The 15,950-nt window shown below is 42.3% G+C and overlaps 1 protein-coding gene across 1 annotated transcript; it reads right to left on the reverse strand.

The window, feature by feature from the left end:
* Window positions 1-1,025: 1,025 nt before the first annotated feature.
* hapln2 (hyaluronan and proteoglycan link protein 2) lies at window positions 1,026-5,189 on the reverse strand. The gene is made up of 6 exons (XM_054781770.1): window positions 4,568-5,189; window positions 4,411-4,508; window positions 2,084-2,440; window positions 1,897-2,013; window positions 1,571-1,753; window positions 1,026-1,495 (listed from the first exon to the last, which is right to left on the reverse strand). Exons 2-6 carry the CDS (start codon window positions 4,469-4,471, stop codon window positions 1,200-1,202), a joined length of 1,014 nt encoding a protein of 337 aa, XP_054637745.1. The 5' UTR covers window positions 4,472-4,508; window positions 4,568-5,189; the 3' UTR covers window positions 1,026-1,199.
* Between the last annotated feature and the right edge of the window lie 10,761 nt (window positions 5,190-15,950).

The raw sequence follows: 15,950 nt of genomic DNA on the forward strand, positions 1-15,950 counted from the left end.
GTCTTTCTTGAGACCAATTACTTAAGACTTGGTCCACAAGATCTCAAAGTGGTTGACAACCCGATTATGATCGGGGTGGGCAACATTGGCCTTGTTTGAAATTTGGTCAGAGAGGTCTTCTTTGAGAATTGGACCAGATCATATTGATTGGGTATCTGAAACTAAATTACTTCAAATTTGAATCAACAATGTGAGTCTAAGTGGTTTGGGGTGAGGATCCGGATTAAAATTTTGACTATGTCCCTTGGGACTTCTTTGGGACATGGGTCAAAAGACTTAGATCTTACATTAGGAAGGGATCAGATGACAATGGACTTCTTGGACTAGAGATTTTGACCGAAAGACTTGAGGACTGAACCATGTAACTTTATCAGACTTTGGTTATTTTTTAGGACTTTTACATTTGTTTTTCAGCTGGTTTACAGACTAGATGTTTGCAGACTAGATGTTGAGAGACGAGCGTTTCATTCTTTGGACATGTTCAAAATTTCCAACACCCAGCTTTGGATAGCATTTTGCCATCCTCACGTGTTACTCTGGCATTTTCGCTCTTACGCGGGGTGGTAACTTCCCGGTTTGTAGACTTTCGTGGCTGTTGGGCAGATGGAAATAGTAGTCCAAAATAATCGTTTTCCAAGGTAATAGTGATCCAAATATACATTCAAAACAAGCCATGCCGCTAGCACAGTAGCTTCTGTAACAGGCTGATTTATCGTAAACGGAAAAGGCTACTGTTGTGTAAAAACTAGAGTCAAGATCGAGAGGTTATATCAGTCAAAGGGTGACTTGAAACACCTTTTGTTACTCATACTCAAGCAAACATTACTCAGTGAAGACGTTACTCATATTGAAGCATACATTTTTAAAGATGTATTTAGTTATTACTCATGCTCTTCTGTCTACCGTCCATAGCCCAAAAAATTACAATTGTGCCGTCGGAAGGCGGAATCATTTAACGGCGCGGTCGGACGGAGTCTTAAGATTAGATATTAAGTACAGAACTTGAAAAATGAATACACTTAAGCCATTTTCTTGTTTATTTACCTGAAAGCAGCCACACACATCAGATAGATACTGTACTATAGCTAGATAGATCGATAGACAGATAGATAGATAGCTAGATAGATAGATAGATAGATAGATAGATAGATAGATAGATAGATAGATAGATAGATAGATAGATAAGCTGTTTGATGTGATTATTCTGACTTTAAGACTTGCTTATAGCAGTAGGCTCCATAGAGATGCGAGGACTTCTGGGGGAATCCAAATGAGTGCACTCCGGCGCCAGGAAGGCCTCCACAGCGCACTCTTGGGGTGCCGATTGGGAAGCGCACACTGCCGTCTCTCAGCCACCCGCCGTCGCATCGGTCATAGTTACGGAAGCGCCAGGCAGAGTAGAGCTGGCCCACCAACGCCAGATCAGCTCCTTGGCGTCCACACGCTTGATCGGCCTGCTCAAAGGAGAATGAGCCCGGTATGTAGAAGACGGAACCTGCCAGGGGGGAAGGAACGTGTCTTTAGAGTCCCGCAGGAACATCTGAAGACCTTCACAAACAACGACTCTCACCAGTTGTCAAAGAGGTGAAGCAAAAAGCATCAAAACGATCTCGATTCTTGTCTTTGGGTCCGTAATTGCGAATGCCAGGATGTGGTTCTGCTCCACAGGCGGGACGAGGAGTAATGATGGGGTACTGCACTGATCCATCCTGCAACCAGCCTGCGTTACACCAGTCCAGACCCTCCGTCCAGGCTGTAGGAGACAACATGGTGGTCTTACTCAGAGAACATGGAAGAAGACACTGGGGGATGTTGAACTTGATTTACATGTTGCAGTTATAGTTTTAAAAAATCCTTGATCTGTTTTCATTTTGGTGTAGCGTAGATAATTTGCACCTCTGTACAATTGGTTGTATGATGCTAATACTCCATCCTGCTCCTCACACGCCGTCTTGGCCTCGCCGAAAGTCAACTTGTAGCGGCCGTTTCTACTCTGATACGGGAAAACCACACCTGCAAGTAAAAATACGTCGGTCTTGACGTAGCAGAAAGCACGTAAGACTCCTTCCGCGTTTTTCACTACCTTCGATCCTCAGAGTGACGACCACGCTCTCATCCTCGATGTCGTTGATAAGCTCGCAGCGGTACGTGCCGCCATCTTGCAGCTGCAGGTCACTGAGCTGCATGGAGGCGTCCATGTTGTGAGCTCTTCGCAGAGATGCTCGCGGCCCCAGCTTGCCATGTCGCTTGGAGGCTTGCGCGTTGGAAATCATGACGATGTTCTCTGGGCCGATGCGCCCCGGCTCCAGCTTCGTCCATTTGACTTTGTAATGGACTGGCTTCGTTTTTAGGATGCACGGCAAAGTGGCGTTCTCGCCCCGTCGGCCGATGACCTCTGCGTAAACGGGCGGGTCGAGGAGGTACTTCAGCTCGGTGGGAGCTGAGAGAGAGAAAGTACCTCGTTAGCAATCAAGAGGAACCAAAGGAGCGATATGTTACATCAAGAAACCTATGAGCGAGTCTCCAATATGCCACCAGGGGACGACGGAGACATTTTGTCAGATGTCACTCCAGTGGAACCTTGGTCTTTGAATGCCCCTGTTTTCATATGATTCAGTTTTGAAGGAAATCTTCAGCAAAATTTTGTGTCGGTTATCGTACAATATTGTGCATCACGAACTCATGTATTTTACCCTTTGGCACGTTGAATCTTGTGGTATTAACAAAGATGTGGACGGCCTACGCCCAGTATTGCTTGTTTATTCAGCCATCAAATGTCATGATACTTAGTTTACAGTGGAACCTTGGTTAGCATACGCCACCAGGTAGTGTGTTTTTTGTGGAAAATATCTGCCAAAATGTTGCCTCGGTTTGCGTACATTTTGCACGCGTCTCGTTGTATTATTAACACACTGCGTGAGTCCAACTGTTTCTAAATGTAATTTTTATCACAACACATCCTTGTTAGCAGCTTGCTAATACATGGAAACAGGAATGGGAAATCGGATCTGTCGCCCATCTGTGATGTCATCAGCGGTTGACTCTGTAGTTCTTTGCTAACTAACACAGTTACACCACAAGTCTTAAAAATGTCAACACAAGACACGTTTTTATCATTTGACAGTTATAGATTTACATGCATAAAACTATTCGAAATGCATACAAATGTTGAATAAAAGAGATAAATTACATTAAAAAACATTTAAGGTTACTTTTACCTTCACTGAAGACGTGTTGTTGATAAAGACAAGATTCATTCAACATGTATTTGCATTTTTTAGGTTTTTTTCGGCATTTAAAACTATCATTTTAAAACTATAAAAACGTGTTTTGTATTCACATTTTTGAGACTTGTGACGTAACGGTTAGTTAGCAAAGAACGACAGAGTCAATTGCTGATGAGATCACAGACGGCGCTGACTTCGTGTTCCTGTTTCCATGTTGCCGACAAGGACATTTTCTTATAAATGTACATAAAGAACACAGTTGGACTCACAAAGTATATTAATAACGCGACAAGACGCGCACCATATTGTACGCCAACTGGAGAATGTACACAAACCAAGGCAACATTTTGGCATACATGTTTGTCGAAAACCAAATCGTATGAAAATGGGGGCGTTGGAAGACTGATGTTCCACTGTACACAGCGTGAGTCCAGCTGTGTTTGTAATGTGTCTTTATTGTGAAATCATGTATTGTGTTAGCATGTCATTAAATGGAAAGCGGAACAGGAAGTCATCTTACCCCAGCTATGTCCTACCCTCTGTGACATCATCAGCAGTTGACTCTGCCGTTCTTTGCTAACTAAAACAGCTACGTCACAAATGTCTCTTTTTTTTATTTTATTGACAACGGCTGCGAAAGAACCCACGGGGGGACGGAATAAAGTTGCAAGTCCCAGCACTTTCATAAAGAAGGAGAGAATACTATTCAAGATATACAGTAACTTGTAGCAAAATACAACGGTGTCGTCCGTGTGGCTCTCTCCTCGCCTACCTTTTACCTGTTATGCTCTTAGCCATTTTCCCTCTGCTTATTGCAAACATGAAATTAATGGATTATGAGCGAGATATATTGTTAAATATCACACTCGTTTGCTTTGTCGCCCATAACGCAAAGCTAAGATGTGGATGTTTTGCTCCGATAGCTTAGCATATACTGATCTAGGCTGGATGTACAGTAGGGGCTCCTAAAGGGCTTTGTACACAATCAGAACCCCTGTGAAAACAGCTTGCAGAAAGTACATTACGGTTGTGTAAATGTCTTTTGGAAATGTTAGCTTGCATAACATTTGAAGGTGTGTCGTGGAGGAGTTGTGTAACGAGCACAGCTGGATGTTCGCACAGCGCTGGAGGCTTGCTTGGCATCATGATTCACGAGCGTTCATTCATCTTGTTGTGAAAGTACCTGTGAGCAGAGCTGTGGTCCAGGTGAGGCAGCTGACAAGAAGAACCAGAGAGCACCTCATGGTGATAGAACGATCACTGGCAGCTCCTTCAAGTCACCTTTTGGCGCACAAACGTTGAGTTTTCACCAATAAAATGCAGTCAAAATGTTGAACTACCTTTCGCCTGAGGAGAGAAGATGTCTCCGTCACATGTCGAAGCTGTTCGACCACTTGAGGAGGCTCCAGGTGAAGTCATGAGTTTGCTGATGTTTCGTCCATGTTGGCTCAATGGTCGACGTCCTGAATGTTCGTCTGTCACTCAGCATGTCAGTCCACTGTCTCGCCCTCTCTCTCTCCTCACGCTGGTCACATGGTCCACCATTGTTGTCCTCTGCTGATGTTAATGACCACCAGGGCGGGCCCTCACCATGCTGCTTCTGTTTTTCATCACAGCTGAACCTTTATAGCATGGTACTGTTCTTCATGCTGCTGTCACTTTGTCCTTGCCTTTGCCAAGTCATGCTTTGCTCTTTGGGGTCATTTTTAGGGTTTGTGTTGCCCCTGGAGACACAAAGCTACCTCCGATGTTAGCACCTTCTCTATCTACTGGCCCAGTGACGTCTGAAGACTTGACATGTAACTATTGGCTTTGGACCAAATGATATGTCTTCTTTGAAACCAAATTACCTGAGACTTGAACCACAAGATCTCAAAGTGGTTGAGAACCAGATGCGGGTCGGTCTGGATGACATTGGCCTTTGGGAAGAAAGGTCTTCTTTGAGGATTTGACCAGATCAGACTTTGTTTGGGTATCTGAAACCAAATTATTTCAAATTTGGACCAACAATGCGGCTGTTTGGTTGTGCGGGGTTCGGATCAGGATTAAGATCTTTACTACGTGCACGGAGACTTCTTTGAGACATGGGTCAAAAGACTTGGATCTTACATTAGGACTGAATCAGATGACGTTAGACTCTAATTCAAACTACTTCAGACTTTTGAGATTTGGCCCGAAAGACTTTGGTCTTCTTTGAGAACTGAACCACATAACTTTATTGGACTTGTTAGGTTCTTTGAGACCTAATTATTTGGGGCTTTTGAGACTTTGACCGAAAGACTTTGGTCTTCTTTGAGGACTGAAGCACATAACTTTATTGGACTTGTTAGGTTCTTTGAGACCTAATTATTTGGGGCTTTTGAGACTTTGACCGAAAGACTTGGGGCTTCTTTGAGGACTGAACCACACAGCTTCATCTGACTTGTTAGGTTCTTGGAGACAACCTGAGACTCATTTGATATCTGGACCAAGGTCTTGTTTGACATTTGGACCACATTTTCTAGTTCGAGACTGAGTTGACCTCACTCAGGTTTTGAGACTGGATTCAAAGACTTGACACTGGACTTAAAGAGATCAAGTCTGGTAAGATGTAACCACCGTAACTAACCGATGTTTGTCCACATACGCAAGTGACGTTACATGTCCATGTCACAGATGCTGTGCTGGTGTGCTACTGACACAGGATGACAACGAGTGTTGACAGCAAGTGTGTGTGTGTGTGTGTGTGTGTGTGTGTTCCAGGACTGTAGCTCTCTTTCAGACATCTTTATGGCCGCTCTGGGACAGGAAGCTTGTGTTGGCTCACCGACACAACGGCTGCATTGTCACACTCGCACGCTGGCAGCCAGCGGACACACAAACACACACACACTGCCGAACAACACACAAACACACTGGAGGTGACAACAAGAGGAAATAACGGGATTCGTTTTTTCTGCTTGTGGAGCTTCGTCATTGTCCTCTGTCATCAATGAACGCCTTTCTTGGCCTCCAATTAGTATTCACCATAAGCATCTGATTCACTCTATATCTATCTATCGATCTATGTACCTGGATCTATCTATGTAAACATTAATGGAACTTTGGAAAGCATTTTGCAAATAAACTAAACCATCCCTCCAGTAGAATGACAACATGTTTTGGAGGAAGATGGAGGAAATGATGATGAGATTTAGTGGAAATGTGCAGTTCAATCTTCTCTCACCTTCCAAACTCAGACTCTTAATTGACTTTATGATGCGCTTTTTGTCTTTAAAACTGGTTAAAACTGTGTTTTGTACAATGTGTGGGATTGCTGTGATACGTTATGCAGAATTATGGTTGATGGTCCTCAATTTGGTTCTTTCTTTTAACATTTTCACACATCTTTGACTCAGCAATCACATGAATGAATTATGATTAATGGCGTGGCGACCTGCACCGCTAAGTTACAAATTCAATTTTTGACATTTGAATTTTTTCTATTATTTTATCAATTCATTAAGAATCATTTGTTTGATTATTTAGTTATAAAATGATGTATTTGGAAAACAAGTGAAACAAGTAAATAGTTATTTTCCACACATATTACACACCGTTTCTGTTTAATCATTTTACATCTTGATCAAAAAGTGCTGATGGGATTTTTTTTCATTTTCTAAAATAGCACAATTGAAAATGTATACTAGATAGCAATAATGATATTTTTCAAATGATAAAAATATCATTATGGTTAAAGAGCTTCCACATAAATACTGAAAGATAAGCCTTTTTCGATGTTGACCAATGTTGATAATTTAGGGCATTTTCAAGCACTGTAAATGTAAACAAAATGTTTTTTTTGCGTGATTCCAGTTCATAAAGAAGTCTACTCTTACTTTCAGCACAGCTCAGCTGCCATGACGGGCTGCGTCACCGTGACGGGCCGTCACACGAGGCCACGTTGAGCGATGAGGGCTGATAGTGGAGGGAGGCGGGGCGGCTGACGGTGTGCTGGATGGCGTGGTGAAGCCGTGCGTGACTTTGTTGATGAAAGGCGTGACAGGCGTGGGGGTCATGGTGGCATGCAGGTATGTGCTCTTACAAATTCCCCCCACTCCCTCCACCACCCAAAGAGGAATAAGTCAAACATTCTTACAGACGTCCCTCCAGTGAAAAGACATTTCTGTCAAATGGTCCCCCTCACCTGTCTTTTCATGCAGCGACATGTGGGTATTTTTCTTTCCGTACAGGAGCTCCCTAACACAAGCCCATCTATCAGACCTCTAAATGGATTCTAAAGAAACACTTCAACCTTTGCCATGCTGCCAAATATCAACTTTAAACTTTAAAGGGCTCATTTCATTTCATTTCCGGCTTTTAAAATGATGTCGGATTCCAGTGGGGCACGAGAGTAAGTTTCCTTCTTCTCCTCTTGGCCGACGCGCTCGGATTCCGCCGCTTCCTCCCCCAACCGCGCCCAGTCTGTTGCAATTGATCAGGGGTCGAGGGGTGGCTCCAGCCGCCCACTCCTTGCCGCTGCTCAGAGCTGCATCGAGACACGCCCCCTCGATCGGTCACATGCTGACAGGAGTCGCATAAAATATTTTAAACATATACTGTATGCATAAGTATGAAATGTTGCCTCATTCAAATGACTTCAGATCAGGGTTGTCCAAAGTGCTGCCTATCTAACTCATGCCGGCGGGGACGGCTGTTTGAGTAAACCTCACTCCCCGCCGCCTGAAAGAGCTGCGCTGGATGACGAGCTGACAGCTCGGGCTTTTAGCTCGTTGGCTAGCGCTGCTCAGCTCTCATCTGTGGATCCCTGTTCTATCCCAATCGGGTTACATAAAAACACGGAAAAAAAACAGCAAAAATGAAAAGAATAGCAAAAGATGAGAAAAAGTTGAATACGCTTTGTCAGCTATCATGCAACGCTGACATGCAGGCTGTTTTATCTCAAACTTCTTAGTATCTACCAGCCGCTCTGATGACGTTTATCACATCCTCAATGTCCTTCACTTCATTCTCAAGTTAACAATTGGGATTATCGAGCTTACGTGAAACCTCCGAACGATGCACTCACTGGAGGCTCGTCAGCCAATCACAAAGCGGTCACGCTGCTTCTGTAACACGAGGAAGCATGGTGTGACCGTCACGAGGGTAGCAATAAAGATCTGGATGGAGATAAGTCACAACGCACATACCTGTCTTCTCTGCTTTAAGCGCTTCACAACAACAGAAAACACACAGGAAGTATGAATGTCTGTGTGTGTGTGTGTGTGTGTGTGACATCATAGTGTGAACACACAGTGTAAGACACCACCACCAACAACAGAGGACATATATTTCTTCTTGTTTTATGACTTCTTTCCATTCAGAAAGTCACCATTCTCTGTCCACCAATCATCATTACTATCTGCACTATTGCATGTCTAGCTCCGCCCCCTGCACTTGGCCCTGTAGCCAGGGTACAAAAACAGCAGCATGGTACCACTTGTTGGTACCCTTACGTTGCAGCAAAGTGTGGCCAGTATTTTTGTTTTATTTTGTACACAGATGGAGATTCATAAGCACAGCTGAATAGAAGCGTGTTCAGGCTGGATTTGAACATTGCCAAAGTTGAGGAACGATTTTGGCAGCATAAAACTGAAACGCAGCCTCACCGTGTTTAGTCCTGACTCTGGGCACCCGCAGGAGACCCCTCCCTGAGCTGGTTCATGTGGCTCTAACATGTCAGAGACGTACTTTGGCGCCAGACCATGAAAAGACTTGTACACGAGCAGAGCTGTTTTTATAATCTATTCTCTGTGCGACAGGAAGCCAGTGCGGAGACCTGAGTACTGGATGAAAATGGTCACATATCCTGCTTCTCGTCAGGACTCGAGCAGCAGCATTCTGGATGCACTGCAGCTGTTTTACAGCTGGTTTCGAGAGCCCGGTGAGAAGGCCGTTGCAGTAGTCTAGCCTGCTGGAGACAAAGGCATGGATTAGGCTCTCCAAATCTGGTTTAGACAATATTCCCTTGGTTTTACAAATGTTCCTTTGGTAGAAAAGTTCAATTCAAAGTCAGTTTGATCTTTTTAAGTGTAATATCATTTGGTCAAAACTATGAAGTTATAGCTGAAAGGAACAATTTTTATATATTTATTCTCAATGGCTTTGCTTATCTTAATGTCTTCAGTTATTTATTTTCTATTAATCATTAACAGTTTATCCCTCTTTTATTACACTGATCGAATTTTTACTTTTATTTTTTTATCCTGATTTGAACATGTTTATTTCTTTCTTTTCCTTAACGCTGCACAAGCTATACGCTGTCATTTTTAAAACTCAGCTTATTTGTTTTCACCTTTCGCCTCGCACCTTTCTTTCTTGTCTTCACACCGGTAGCAAGCATGACAAGATGTACGCAAAGGAAACATTGTAAGTGTCAACATGTAAAAGATATGGCGTGAGTGAATGATCAGACAGGAACAGAAGAAGGATTAAACAAGCTCTGCTTCTTCCCGCGTCTCCTCAGACATGTCCAATTGTGTGAACGCTTGATGTTCCTTCACGTAGCTTGTTAAGAGGGTTTGAAACAAATGAACCATCGCATCACGATGTAATACCACATGCTGGCACACACAATCTGGCCATGCGTGGAGTGTGCAAGCCACCCCCCCCCCCCCCCCCCCCCCACCACCACCACCACCACCACCACCACCACCACGACCTCTGATGGAGAGATTGTGTTATCGGAGGGCGTCCCGGAGCCGGTCCCCCATCACTGATGCATGGATAAGAACTTCCACGACCACAGCAGACATAAAGTGTGTAGCGCTTGAACTGGTAGAGACAACATTCCTAGCCAAGCTGTGTTGACATGAATGGAGCAACGACTCTGTTCTTAAAACATTAACGACACACTCGATTAAATAGCATAAATCATAATTTTTAACAATACTAGACATGAAATAACAGCCCTATAGTCACCTTTACACTCGTATTACCCAATGTGGTGGACATAAGAGAAAATAAGCCATTTAAGACATAAATAAGACATAATATAGACTAACACATGTTAGCATTGGGAAAGTTCCTTCTTGTTCTTTTTTTGCTTCTCGTTCCGTACAGTACTTCCTGTGGTGCCTGCTGTCTCATCAGTGTAATGACCCGTAAGGTCATTATGATTGTGTTCATGTTATTGTGCTCGTGTGTGTTGCTGTAAATGTGTTCCGGTGCTAGGGGAGCTGAGTGCGGGGCGGACAGGAAGTGACGTCGGGAGTTCGGAGTTGAGCTTTAGCTTGCCAGGGGTAACCCCCTCAACGGTAGCCCGTGCCATTTTTTATGCAAACAATTTTGGGCAAAAAATATGTAACATTTGCTTAAATATGCATAATTTGGACTAATAATAGGCTGTATTCAACCATAAAACAGCAGTGCTTTATTAATTCATATACTGTATTTTTTTAAAACTGACAGTAAGGCCGCGAAATGTGTTAGTGCGAAGTGGCTTTTTTCTTCTATGGTGTTGGTGTGTCACGTGCTTCTGTCTGGAGTATTACTACATTGATGGAGAGAGGCGTTACAAAGTGCGATCGTTGATTTTTCAGGCTTCTGATTGGACAAAATGAACACGACAGCTTGTAAATGTGTTTGTGTGTAGACAGGATTTACTCAGGTGTGTTTCTTTTTGTTTTGGGTAATATTTTTTCAGAAATGTGCACTTGAGCTGTGTATGAACAACAGTTAGAGTTTGTGCAAGTGTAAACAATTGTCTTCTATCTATTAGCAGGTATTCTGAAGGTGAGAGGAATGCATTGTGTCCTTACGATCACAAGACTGACACGAGAAGTCAGGTATGTGAGACTGGCACACACCAAGCGATAGCAGCTCTGCGTCGTCGTGGCATCCGACAGCGACAAACAATCACCAGTAAATCACATCAGTTTGTCACTTTCTAGCTTAACGGTTTGCGACTGAACCGCCTCTCCAAGACAACTTGATTACTCATGGCTAGGGTTGCGTATCGCTGACACATTATCCGACACAGGTGCCAAGTCGATACTTTTGAAACGCTCTGGTGCTTGCAGGGTGCCCGAAATGGTCCTTAAAAAATGGAAATCAAACAAATTTTGTCCAAAAACATTGCCCTTTTATTTTTACGTAATTTTGTGATGCACAAGTTGAGCAGAATAATCATTTAAATCTTCAATAATATCAACAAAATGATAACTAAGTAATAAATTCAGTTATTTGAAATAATCATAATTATCCCTGCAAAACCAGCAGCAACACAAAACATTTTATTCGCAAGATTTTACAGTACTAAGTAAGTGCATACATTTTGATAACCACACAATAACTATACCGTACCTCATTTTGCCTCATTTCAGCGCCAATAATTTAATAGTAACTATTAATTTAGCACCAATACCTACTTGGTTTTTTGGTCTGGTCAGCACCAGAGCCATTATCGTACTGAGTTTTGGTACCCGTTGTCTCTATTGTCTCTATGGGGCAAAATCCTAAAGACTTCATTGTAAGAAAGGACTACAGATGGACGAGCAGGTTTCATCAGCTCATGCTCAAGACTAGATAGGACAGCTCTAGTTTGAGTGGATGGTGGCAGGATCGAAATATTTATCCTCGAAGAAGCGACCCCTCAACCAAAAATGGTTTCACACTTTTGGGGTGCAAAACGACAGTCATTAAAGGAAAACTGCACATTTTGGGGAATGTTGCCTATCACCCACAATCCTTATGTGAGACATGAGCATGTATGTCTTTCTCCTTTCTGTGCGTTCCAAAGATGTGAAAACAGCTAAAAGAAGATGCAGCTAAGAATGCACGTAAAGGGAAACACTTTCTGAACCACCTTCTGAAAAAGACTCAAAAAAAGCGCTAGCAACGCTCCATTTACATACTGGATAATGTGACGTGCATATTAAACAAACTACAGCGACATTCTTATTATTATCATTAACACTGTTACACCGATCGAACTACGTTACTGGCGCACTGACACCTCGGCACACACCACAGCGGCTAGCTACTAGCTGGCTAGCGACTAGTACACGCTCACAACGCTCACAGTGCCTCAGGCCACTACCAAAAGGTAACACCACATAATGGAGCTGCCGTTAGTTCACGCTCGGTGTCGGCGTTCGTTTCTACGTTGCTATGTGAAATCAATGCGCCCAGGACGGAGGACTAAGGCAAAATACTTGATGTATTACATGCCATCCTGAATGTACCTGATACTACATGGTCACAGCATGGATAGAAAACCATAAAACCGTGTTGGAGGGTTAGGTGTTTGGTGGAGCCCGTTACGTCAAGTAACGAGCTATCTCTTTTCATCTGTTTGTATATCTTCAAAACACACAGAAAAGAGAAAGACGTGTGTTCACATCTCACGTAATGATTGTGGATGATGAGAAAAAACAAATAAAAAAGTGCAGATTTCCTTTAGGATAGGAGCGGAGTGAGGCCTAGAGCTGTCCTATCTAGTCTTGGGCATGAACTGATGGTGCCTGCTGGAATGAGAGGTGAAACGCCCTGAGAGTACAATGACCTGAATGAATGAGAATATTCACAGACGTGACTGCACATGGAAATTAGCAGAATGCTAAATCGATTTTATATGAACAATATAAAGTGCACACACAAAAATAAAAAGTCTGCTGACAGCAAAGCCACATCTTCAGTAAATTCTTCACATTTTTAACTTTGGAGAAAGGGAACTTGAGTGGGACTGTTTGACTGAGGTGCAGTGATGAGGAACAACAGCACTTTGAGTCAAGACGAGACACGACTGGAGGTCCACATAGACCACCATGGTCCTTCAGTATGAGATAACTTCTCCACTTCCATCATTATTTTTTGGAAATATGAGCTTTCCGCTCAACAGGAAGATGAACAGCCTCCCACCTATTAGCAGAACTGCCTCTTGACTGAGGTCTACGTCAACACAAGCTTTAAAAAAACAGAACATTAAACTGTTTTCTGTCGGCATTTTGTCCACACACGTTTACTTCATTCAAATGTGATACTGAGTACTAACCACGAACCCTTGTGTCTTTTCCAGAAAGCACTTTCTTCAAGCGTCTGATTGGCTAAAATGTTTTGGGGGCTTTGCTTTGACATGCACTTGACAGCAGAGACGTCTTTCCTGTAACGACAAGCGCTCATAGCTTCAAGCTCTTGGACGCTTGTGTTTTGGAGAGGTGATAGCTGAAATTCCCTCAAATCACAACAACATTCCTTCTTTTGCCTCTCGCAGGATGATGGAGGACGCTGATAGGATGTGAGTGACATCTCTTATCAGCCTATCAGAAGCCACCCGAGGGTCAAACTATGTTTCTTCTTTCGTAATTGTGGCCCGTCTCAAAGAAACTTTTATGCCTCATGGCAAGAGAACGTGTGCTTTCCCTCAGCTTCTACTTTCTCTAATTCCTCAGTTAGCTACTCATAGTTAGCCATAGAAATCTTTAAAGAAAATATGAAGGCTTTTGCTTGCATGGGAAAGTCGCCGTGTATTTTTAAAAAAAGTTGATCAAGTTAAAGTCAAGTCTTTTCTCCCACTTTTGCTGTTGTTTTTATATTTCCACTTTCTTCTTAAATAATAGGGATGAGCGAGTACACCGCTATCTGCATCTGCACCTGTTCACCCATCTAAATGATCTGTATCCTAAGCTGTACCCGGAGTGGGGCATAAACCGTAAGTAAGCGTGGTTTAACCGGAAACGGGTGTGGCTTAAATCGGTACATTATTTTAAGTCCGAAATTGGCATGGATTGATCAGTGGTTGCTATATTTATTGTTTATTATTCAGCTGTATGTGTACTGTGTATAAGTGAGGTGTAAGACTTTATTATTGAATTATTTCTTAATGATCTGTGTGAAGTCGGTGATTCATGCAAACATCCAGTGATGGCAAACGGGGCACTAATCTGTCAGCCTTGTTCACTGTAGTTTTCTCAAAAGCATCGCGTTCAGTACTATGAGCAAAGTTTTCCAACTGACTTTATATCACCAGCCAAATTAGAAGCAAGCAGACAAAAAAAAAAAAAAAAAAAACACCGTCAGCGACCGACGCCACACGAGCCGTTTACAGCTCGGTCTTCTCAAATGCACCGCGTACGTAACGAGACAAGTTTACCAAGTAACTTTAGATGCGAGCTGAGCTGAACCGAAAGAAAACCCGTCTGGAGTGGAGGTAGTAACCAACGCAGCACGAGCCGTGTCAAATGCACCGCCTACTCCTCTCTCTGGCTGTAGGGAGTCTAGGGAAGAGCGGTTGCTGTGTGTGTCTGGCCAATCACAGAGCATGACGAGTGCGTACATAAGTAGTTACCCAATGAGTATTTTCCTTCATCGTGATTACGGATAATGACGAGCTGTACTCGTTTCATGCTCGTACTCGGAAAAAATGCATGATCTGTAACGGATACTCGTCTAAAATGAGCATCTGGCTCATTTAATCTTATCTTTGTAAATTTATTCAAAAATTTTTTTTGCCAAAAATGCCATTTATTTAATTTATTTTAATATTATGACTTTATTCTCATAATATTTTGACTTTATTCTCATAATAGTAAAACTTTTCCACAACCTAATTTTCAAAACAGCACAACTTCATAATACTGCAACTTTTTTTAAAAATGATTTAAATTTTCAACTTTATGCGACTAACATGACATTATTTTTATTTTAGTTTATTCTCATAAAATTGTGAGTTTTTTTTCTTAATGTTTGGATTTTATTCTTGTAAAATTACTGTTTTTTTTCCATTTCTGCATTTCCCCCCCAATTATATCAACTTTCTTCTTGTAAATTTTCTTATTGTATTTATGACTTTATTTCCATAATATTTCAATTTTATTTTCCAAAACTTTGTTGTTTTGTTTGTTTTTCAGAATCTTATGACTTTCAAAAAACAACGTATTATTTATTTATTTCAACTTTATCCTCCTAAAATGGCATTATTTTTCCTCATAAAACTACAATGTTAAGATGTTACAAATTTTAAAATGACGACTTTTTCTTGCTGTATTAAAACTAATGGTTGTGTGAGATTGTATTAATGAAATGGTCATTATTTAGACATATGTACATATTTTGAAGCACTCTACACTTTATTTGCTTCACAGTATTGATGTGGAAATAATCTCTCACACATGAACACCCCCTCTCCCTTTGAACACAAACTCTCTTGGTTTCTATCTCACACACATAAACATGTCATCTTTGCAAACATTCCCACATTCTCCCCATTCCCATGCCTTCCTCCTGACACTGTGTGTTGTTCTGACTGTTGGCATACATTGTTTAGTAATTGCTTTTGTTACATTGTAATTGTTCTTCACCCTCAGTACATGCAGTACACACAGTCTCTCTCTCTTTATCTCTGAAACACACACACACACACGCACACATCTGTTGTCATGATGTCTGGGTTTTATCGCTGAAACTGTATTTTCTCATTCTGTTCACCCCGTATTAATTTAGTGCAAGGTTGTATATTAAAGGGGCCTTTGAGGCTGCCTTTCCTGCTTTTTGTGTTAAAAGAACATTTGAAGGCTGTGTTCGCCTTAGGCCCCAGAATTGCTAAGTCCGCCACTGCCCGCGTAGTAGAGCAGAGCAGTTCAGAAGATATGATAGGCTTTACCTGGAAAGGTACAGGCAGCGGGAGGTGGAGCCAAAGGCGAGCTTTCCCTCCTGCAGGAGGAGGCGTGTCCAGTAGGTGTGACCTGCAGAGCAAAAAGACACTTT

This window comes from Dunckerocampus dactyliophorus, chromosome 7, assembly GCF_027744805.1.
Source record: "Dunckerocampus dactyliophorus isolate RoL2022-P2 chromosome 7, RoL_Ddac_1.1, whole genome shotgun sequence".
NCBI lineage: Eukaryota > Metazoa > Chordata > Actinopteri > Syngnathiformes > Syngnathidae > Dunckerocampus > Dunckerocampus dactyliophorus.

Bases quoted from the DNA above. Each gene is read 5' to 3' on its own strand.
- hapln2 (XM_054781770.1), bottom strand. From the start codon at position 4,471: ATGAGGTGCTCTCTGGTTCTTCTTGTCAGCTGCCTCACCTGGACCACA. The intron at 2,014-2,083 runs GTAGTGAAAAAC...TTTTACTTGCAG, and splicing joins CGTCACTCTGAGGATCGAAG to GTGTGGTTTTCCCGTATCAG. The intron at 1,496-1,570 runs GTGAGAGTCGTT...CCCCCCTGGCAG, and splicing joins CTTCACCTCTTTGACAACTG to GTTCCGTCTTCTACATACCG.